The sequence below is a fragment of the Echinops telfairi genome, unplaced genomic scaffold (assembly GCF_000313985.2).
Source record: "Echinops telfairi isolate 266 unplaced genomic scaffold, ASM31398v2 ScPeMD7_3533;HRSCAF=4204_0, whole genome shotgun sequence".
In the NCBI taxonomy this organism is placed as follows: Eukaryota; Metazoa; Chordata; class Mammalia; order Afrosoricida; family Tenrecidae; genus Echinops; species Echinops telfairi.
The window spans coordinates 47,590,449-47,599,552 of NW_022107431.1; the positions used below are offsets into that span (position 1 = coordinate 47,590,449).

The following is a 9,104-nucleotide window of genomic DNA, read 5'->3' on the forward strand; positions in this document are numbered from 1 at the left end:
ATACTGTATTGTTCTATTCATTTGTCTACGACACCTGTCCATTACAAGCAACATAAGTGCTTGTAAATAAAGCCTGTATGAACATTTGTGTTTATTCAGACAGATGCTTTTATTTATACATCTTATGGTAGATATGTTGGCCTTTTTTAAGACAAACACAGTTTGTGATGGGGTTCAATCATTGTAGATATATGTTGGCCTTTTTTAAGACAAACACAGTTTGCGATGAGGTTCAATCATTGTAGATATATGTTGGCCTTTTTAAAGACAAACACAGTTTGTGCTGGGGTTCTATCATTGTTCCTGGAGCTGCAGGTTCTTGCCTTCCCAAAATAAAGATTTACTTTGACAGACACAGAATGGAGTTTTCTCACAGAGATATTTTATGAAGAATCTCCCGGGAGAGAGAAATCACATCAGCCTGCACGACTGGCTCTCTTGGGCTTCTTTCCCACCTGCCCACGTTCTTGGGGAAAGAGGAAATTCTCTCCTGCTGGGTGGGGGTATTAGCAAGGACTTCTGGTAAATGTAGTCCCAAGATGATGCAGGGATTCTGCACATGCTCAGCCCAAATCTCCAGCTTCGCTCTGGTGCTTTGCCACAGCATCCTCAACAACTTTCTGCATGGCCAATTTTTTAATGTAACCATTTTCGTTGCCATATAATGGTATCCTGTTATATTGCCTCAGTTGGTCTTCTAAATGAAAAAAATTCATTATTTAGCTGGTGGACATTAAATTAGTTAGAAATTAGAAAAACGTAGAAATTAAATAAAGCAACTTCTAAACTAGCACACCTGTGTTCGTTATCATTTGTTGTTCATTCCCTTTGTGTCTCAAAACCACCTCACTGCAGTGACCAAGTGGAGCCCAGCACAAGTGAAGACAGCGAAGGGCTACACTGGTGGGTTTGCAGGTGTCTTTCTTTTGCTTCCAATCTCGCGTGATGTTTGAGCTGATTCTCAGAACCTTGGCGAGATGGTCTTCTGACGGATGAGAATTCTGCTGCCAATCTATTGCTGTTCATTTGCAGGCAACTATCTGTACCTTCGGGTTCTTTTAGAGAATCTCTGGATGTTTTTAAAACACCCTTTATCTTCCCTATGATGTGTTAGCTGTGGATTTACTCTTTTTATCCTGCTCAGAACATTCAGTACTTCTGATGTGAGAACTTTCTTTAATTCTGCAAAACTCGGTTATTTTTCTTCAAATATTGCTTCTTGGAATTGTCTTCTATAATTTCTAGTAAGTATAGCATGGAATTTCCTAAAAATTTCTTTTCTTTTTTTTGGTAGCTATTTCTTTTTTTATTATTATATTTTAAATAATCATTTTATTAGGGGCTCATACAACTCATCACAATCCATACATACATCATTTGTGTCCAGCACATTAGTACATATGTTGACTTCATCATTCCCACACACCCGCTTTCCACTTGAGCCCTTGGTGTCAGCTCATTTTCCCCTCCCTCCCTGCCCCTCCTCCCCCCAAACCCCTGATAATTTATAAATTATTATTATTTTATCATATCTTACCCCATCCAACGTCTCCCTCACCCACTTGTCAGCTGTCCGTCTCCCAGGGAGAAGGCCATATGTAGACCTTTCCTAATATTTTTAAACTGATTTTTAAAAATTATTTTATCTCTTTGTCTTTTTGTACTGCATTCTGGATAATTCCTTAGTCCCCTACCCACTGCCATGGAGTCCATCCCAGCTCATAGCCACCCTACACAGGGTTTCCAGACTGCAAATCTCTATGGGAGCAAGCACCCTCCTCTTTCTTTTGTGGAGTGGCTGGTGGGTTTGAACTGCTGCCCTGGTGCTTAGCAGTCAAATGCTTATCCTACAGTGCACTTTCTCTGTACTACATTTCAACTAAGTACTTATACATTTAGCCATGTGCAGTTGAGAACTTATTTGACAAGTAAGTTGAGAACTTATTTGCCTTATTTGTTTTGTCTTATCAACCTTTTTAGAAGCCCAACCAAGCCTAGCCCAGTGTCTCTTAGATAGAAGGTTTGCAAAATTACTGGTTAATTGAATGGACATAGCAAAGACCGTGTACGGTCTATGTGATCATCTTGCTTCTTGTTTACAGATATGGCACTCTATTAATAACCAAAGATCACATAAACAAACGTATGACTTTGCTTTTAAGCAAAACATACCATCAGTTATCAATACAAACACATTTTTAATTTTCTGTGCAAAATTAGAATGCATTATGTGTATGACAAAGGAGATCTGGCTGAAGCGATGACTTGAGTCTTCTTATTCCCCTTTGAGAAAGCTTTTGGGATCTTCTGGAAGAACCCTGAGGCCCTGAAACTTCTGGTTACGACTTAGTATCCGGCCATTTCCATTGTTCTCTGCATTGTCATTTTAGAGTGGCCAAGCAATCCTCGTGTGGGAAAAAAGTAAGAATGTTCTGTTTCTCTCGCAGTGCCTTACAAAAGAGCACCTGGAAGTTGCGGAAGTTTACTTTGCAAGCAAGTTATCCTCTTTTTAGGGAAAGCATACGGTGCGGAAGTTTTCCCCCTTTATTCCGACCAGATGAGCCTCTCTGCCAATATCCTCCAGCTGCCATCTGACGTGCGTTTATGGGCTCGGGATTCACAATGTACATAAGGAAAGATGCTAGAATCCTTTCAACATGTGAGCATGCTGGGTCACTTGCCACAACCAGTTAAACCAGTAGCATCCCATTAAATGCTTACAGCTGCTGAAGTCTAATGATCAGAAAGGACCACATGCTGGCCGGAGTAAGAGCTTCTTCCCAGGATGAGCCAAACTCTCAACAATATCATCTCTTCTTTGCAGAGAAGTGGAACATTCATCAATTCCTTAATTGCTGCTTTGACCATTGGTGGGCAGCAACTGTTCTCCTCGTTCACGTTCAGATGTCCTTGTCAAGTTGGGAAGAATCTCCCTTACGGCTCTGCTTTTCTAGTAATTCCTGCCTTGATCCTGCTGATTGCTGGCTATGTTCTGCGAAGCCAAACCTGGCCAATTACCACCGAATACTGCTGTAGCTGTGCCTCTCCACGCCGCCAGATCAGGTCCCTGGAACGCAGGCTGGCTTGCCTTCGGTTCTTCAGCATCACCGGCAGAGCACTTGTTGCTCCATTAACGTGGCTGGCAGTGACCCTACTAAGGGGCACCTACTATGAATGTGCTGCAAGTGAGTTTACCTCTGTGGAGCATTACCCGGTCTTTGACAACATCAGTGGCAGCGAACGAGAAGAGATCCTGGCTGGGTTTCCCTGCTGCAAATCAGCTCCCTCTGAGGTGACCCAAGTGAGAGATGAAGTGACTCTTCTGCACAGATTCCAGTCTCAAGTAAGTTCTCAATATCTTATCTGCAAAACAATCTTGTATTAAATATAATCACTAGAAACATCTCATCTCCCTGCTGCTGCTTACCGTATGTACTCGAGTATAAACCGACCCGAATGTCAGCCGAGGCACCTAATTTTACCACAAAAACTGCATTAAAAATGTGCTGAAAACTTGGCTTACACATGAGTATATACGGTATATATTGTAGAATACCAACAAGATGTCATTCATAAGAGTGTTCTAGAGAGCCCATGCGAATGATGCTAGGAGGCTGAGTTTTGGCATCAGCGAGCGGGGCTTGAGTCCTGCTTTTCCACTTACTACAATGCCGACTAGAGCACACTATTTAACTTCTCCGTGGCTCATTTTCCTCAGGTGTAAAATAGAAATCTTAACATTACTATTACTGCATAGAATGATTTTTGAGGACTAAATGAGCTATTATTGCTAAAGTGCTTTGTTCTGTTCCCAGAATCTGTATTATAAGTAATACAATCAAAATAATATTAGTATTATCACTATTGAATTATTAAAATCCATGTTTCCAGCTATATATATATATATATATATATATATATATATATATATATATATATATACATGTATCTATTTTCTTAATTATGCATCTTTGTCTATTACAATTGCATATAAAACTAAAGGAATCTTCATTAGGATTAAAGAATAAACTCCATGGTGGTTCTAGATGTAGTATTCATAGGCAAGTTGGTGTTTGCGGGGTGAGTTGGGGAGTGCCTGAATCTACTGTGCTTTATGTTCAAAAGGGAAAGAAATGCAAATGTGCATTTTTCTCTGTAGAAAAAGAACCACTAACTTTCATCAGTTTCCCCATGGGATTTAGGACAGTAGAACATGCTTTTACGTTATTGTGATACAGAACACCTGCGACCGGAATACTGCTCTATGGCAAAGGCAAAGGCTTTGTGATCCAATGACCTTCCGGTCGCTCAAACTTAGAAGAGATCATTCTATTCAATTGGGGAGGGGGGGGAGCATAACAACACGCACAAACACAACCGAGATGCAGAATGCCAAATGCTCAGTTGATCTAGTTTAAGCAACGGTGACAATCTCACCCAGATATGCCTTTGTTTTTAACCATTTTCATTGTATAGTTCTGAGTGCCACCAGGCCATGGGGTCTTTTGGTTAATAACAACAAAACGAACATCTGTAGAGATGCTTATCACATACTTTATAACTACCTTCATTCCACCTTTTGTAACCTTAAGAGACAGGTGCTGCTCTCACTCGACAGGTGAATTAATCAAAGATCAAAGAGCTAGCACAATTTACCTAGCTAGATTCATGCAACTAATAAAGACCAGGGTGTGGCCGTTTCTATGGCTATATTCCTGCCCACTTCCAAATTCAGCCTCATGCGGGGCATCTACACTGGTTTTCACTTGAATTTTTCTGAAGTAGCCACACAATCATATTTAACTTAAAGTCTCTCTCTGCCCAGACACCTTTCTAAAATATCTTCTTCCTGCTCTGTCTTCTTCACACAGCCATGCCAGCATTTTCTTTCTAAAAGCAACCCAGAAGCTGTGGTTTCCCTGCATGAATTGTCTCAATTACCCTCTACCATTCCAACCACAAAGGCAGATTCCTTTGGTTGACATACAAGGTCTCTCAATAGCCGCAATATCCTCGTTTCAGAATAATTCCTGTGACCTGTGAATCCAAATTTCTGAAAGGTTTCTGAACTCTTCATGCTTTTGTTTTTCTACTTCCTTCTTTTATTCAAACTATCCTCAACTTTTAAAATGTCTGGCAGTGATATCTAACCTCCTTCAACTTCATAACAGGCCATAAGCACCATCAACACCATCACCCCACGGCTGATTCCTGTGAGGACTTCAGACGTATCTCCTCTCCCCAGATGTTTTACCAATTCTGACACCAACTGCCCCTCCCATGCCACTCTTGACTTCAATGCTGGGTCTGACAATTTGTTGCAATGGTCACACAGAACTCGCGGATGATAATCACAATTAAGGAGTTGAATGGGGAAGTAAAAGGCTACAATTTAAGATAAAAAGATCTCTCCTTCCCCCACACCCAAAAAAAAAAAAGTCCCAAGATACAGTTCTTCTATCAGGAAAGCCTCTCTATTTGGTCTTTGGCTTCTTGAGCCAGGCTGGCCTTTGCTGTATTCAGGCAAATGCTACAAAGCTCTTTAGCTCCACCAATACATGTCCAGAGACACCTCACTCCACCAGCAAGGCACTCAGCTTTTTGCTCTCTGAGCTGGGAATCGCACAGTTCTGCCTCCTGCCAAGCTCCTGATTGTATTTCTGCTGCCGCTGCCATGTCTCTGACACTGCTTCTTGCACTCTGTGGTGAGACAGCAATCCTGAGTCTAGGCGCTTCTCAGCACAGGGTAATAGTCTCCATCATGCTCTGGAATTGGCTCTATTTTTCAGCAAAGTAGGATGACATAACTGTCTAATCCCTTGTTTAGGCACACGCATCTTCTCTGCACCTAAATTAATACACTGTTCAATCCCGTGGTGGGCCACAAGCCCTTGATATGGATAGTGCCACCCAATCATTTGGTGGGTGTTATAATTGCCAGAAAGTCCATATAAAAGTAAGTAATTGCCCTGTGCCAATTCCTTGCATCTGGTTAACTTCTCTTTACCAACTTAAGTCTCAGTGTCAGCAATGTTTCCTCTAGGGATTGTTCCCAAATAGCCTTCTCCCTCTGGAGTCGATTTCTCTCCCATTAAGTTTCTCCAGCACCCGATGTTTACCTATACCAAAAATTATTCTACTGCACCACATTTCGTGGTTTGTTAGTTTACCTCCCTCTTTAAGCTTAAAGGTTGTGGTGAGAATTGATGTACAGTGAACCCTCGTTGATCGCGGTTAATCGGTTCTAGACCCTACCGTGATAAATGAAATTCCGCGAAGTAGGATTCCTTATTTGTAAATCAAATATTTTCGTAGTTAGAGCATAAAGGACATGAAAAAACACCCTTTAGTCACCATTACACTCGTATTACCCAATTTATTAAATGAAAAAGGGAAAATGCAGTAAAACATTTTGGACGTTACAATTATCATTTATTATTTATTATATTATGAAGTACATTGGATGGAGCGAACGGAAGACTCATTCAAGTCGAAATGGCGTGCAACCTCCACGATTTTCTTGCCATCTTTGATCATATCCAAAAGTTTTACCTTTTCCTGGATGGTGAGCATCTTCCTCTGGCGCTTATTTTTATTGTCAGAAGGCTTAAAAGAAGCAGCTCGTTTTAGCTCCGATACGTAGCGATGCAGACAGAAGCGTGTACAGTATGAGCCAATCAGTGGCAGTAATGACAGAGCATGCGCTGTTATGCAGAAACCGCGATAGAGTGAAGCCGCGGAAGTCGAAGCGCGAAGTGGCGAGGGTTCACTGTATCTTGAATTATTTACATCTCAGCTCCCATAACCAAGCACTGTGTCCACACAGTGATGGGAGCCTAACCTGGAGTTCAGTAAGTGATAAGTGAGTTAAAGGGTGTCTTTCTTCCACCCTGCTGACCTCTAATAAGTTTAAATAATAATGAAATATCACTTCGCAGGTTTTAACCTTCAAAAAGTACAACTATGAGCTCTGGTATTATAGTAGGTTACTCATTGGGCAAAGTGCCAGGCCGACTGTTCAAACCCACCAGCTGCTTCATGAGAGAAAGATGAAGCTTTCTGCTCTCATGAAGATGTGTAGTCTTGGAAACTCACAGACCAAGTGTACTCTGCTCTATATGGCCACTATCAGTTGGAATCAACCCAAGGGCAGTGCAAGGTTTTGAACGTGCAACTATGCGTATACATGAAGGAACTTCAAAACGTTTGTGGGGAAAATTCATTTTATTTTAATGCAATTTGTTGAGCACAGACCCCTGGTAGATCTGGATATGTGATTTTGCTCTATACCCAAGTGAACATCTGTCACTCCTCCTTGGGTACGCGTTGCTATTGCTTGGTACTGACAAGGAGATTCCACATCATACCAGCTACTTGAAACAGACCAAAAATCCCCTATTGGGTCTTCTTGGCTGGGATCTTTACAGCAGTAGATCATCAGGTATTCTCCCCCCACTACCCCACCCCCACCCCTACTCCCCACCATGGTTGGAATCACCAACCCTTGGGATTTCAGCAGAACGTGTCACCAGCTCTCCTTTGTTGACATTTGAGAGACTGCTGAGAGAAAACAAGGCACGGACACACAATTCAGCTCTCAACTTTGTAAGAAGCCTGCCTATCATGGCCGTTTCTTGATAACCGAATGACTTGTTGCTTTCTGTCTTCCCTCTTCCTAATCCTGTGAAGATGCTGGGCTGGATTTTGATAACCTTGGCGATCACGGCTCTCCTGATCTCCTCCTGCGTGGCAAGGTGTTGCTCTCCGCTCTCCTCTCTGCAGCATGACTACTGGACCACTCACCTGCACAACGAGAGGGAGCTCTTCCGACAAGCCGCCGAGCAGCACTCGCGCATGCTCATCAGGCAGCGCATAAAGAAACTCTTCGGCTTCATTCCCGGGAGTGAAAACATTGAAAGCATCCGCATTCCTTCTTGCCAGGACTGGAAAGAGATTTCGATACCCAATTTTCTATGCATGGGGAATGACTCGCAGGGTCACTATAGCTTCCTTGGAGACAGGCTGGGAGAGGACAATGAGGAAGGCAAACCAGAAGTTATTGAATTAAAACTTTGAATATGGTAGCTATTCCACAGTTCAGGTGACAAAACAGATACTTTATTTTTATGATGATGGAGTTTCTGTTTAATCTCTTCATCGTTCTCTTTTTTTTCTGATACATAAATCCACCCCAAATCCTATTTCTAAAATCAACTATCGCTCCCATTTTGAAACTTAATTGACCGTCTGGTGATGCCAAAGTGTCTATAGTGATCAAATAAAAGCCATCTGGAATTTGAAATCACATCAAAATTTGAATGTTGGTTCGGTTCTTTCATAGCTGTCTGAGAAAATGGTGTGTCATGTTGTCATCTGTAGAGTGACAGCAAAGTTCGTAGCACAACGCTCTTCATAAAAGATGTGATAATAAATGCTAGCTTCTCTTTTCCTCCTTGCCTTCCAATGAGTACTGTCAGTTTTCTCTGTCCCTATTTATATATATTTTCCCTCTTTTTAAACTCAATTTGCAATATTGAGGGATTCCATGGACAAAATAGTGAACAACTCCAGAAGCTACAAAAGAAGACTACACAGAGTCACGGTGCCCAAAGAGAACTGTTTTATTTAATCATTTCACGATGTAGCATATGATTAAGGATCTGTGATATTGAAGGAAGACATCTAAGCACACTGACGGCACTGGCTCCCGGGATGGATGGCATACCGATGGACATGTTTAAGAACAGATAGACGCAGGGCCGGGAGCATCTACTTGTCTATGCCAAGAGATGTGGAAGACAGTGACCTTGCCAATTAACTGGAAGGAATCGATGTTTGTGTCCATTTTAAAGTAGAGTGATCCAAATGATAGAGGAAATTATCAAGCAATATCACACACACGACATATAAATTTTTCCCCCAATACAAGTTTAAAACAATTGAAGCAATACATCAACAGGGAACTGCCAGATTCAGAAGGGGCTGGGGCTCAGGACTTAAACTAGCATGTTGCTAATATGAGGGGTCTCGATGGAAAACAGAGAATACCAGAAAGATACATCCAACCCAAATCACTGCCATAGAGGCAACTCTGACTTACCATG

At 41.8% G+C, this 9,104-nt stretch overlaps 1 protein-coding gene across 1 annotated transcript; it reads left to right on the top strand.

Annotated features, from left to right (window-relative positions):
* Nucleotides 1-2,785: 2,785 nt before the first annotated feature.
* On the top strand, nt 2,786-8,076 carry CALHM4 (calcium homeostasis modulator family member 4). The gene is made up of 2 exons (XM_004702201.1): nt 2,786-3,343; nt 7,690-8,076. The coding sequence occupies exons 1-2, from the start codon at nt 2,786-2,788 to the stop codon at nt 8,074-8,076; spliced, it is 945 nt and encodes a 314-aa protein (XP_004702258.1).
* Nucleotides 8,077-9,104: the final 1,028 nt, after the last annotated feature.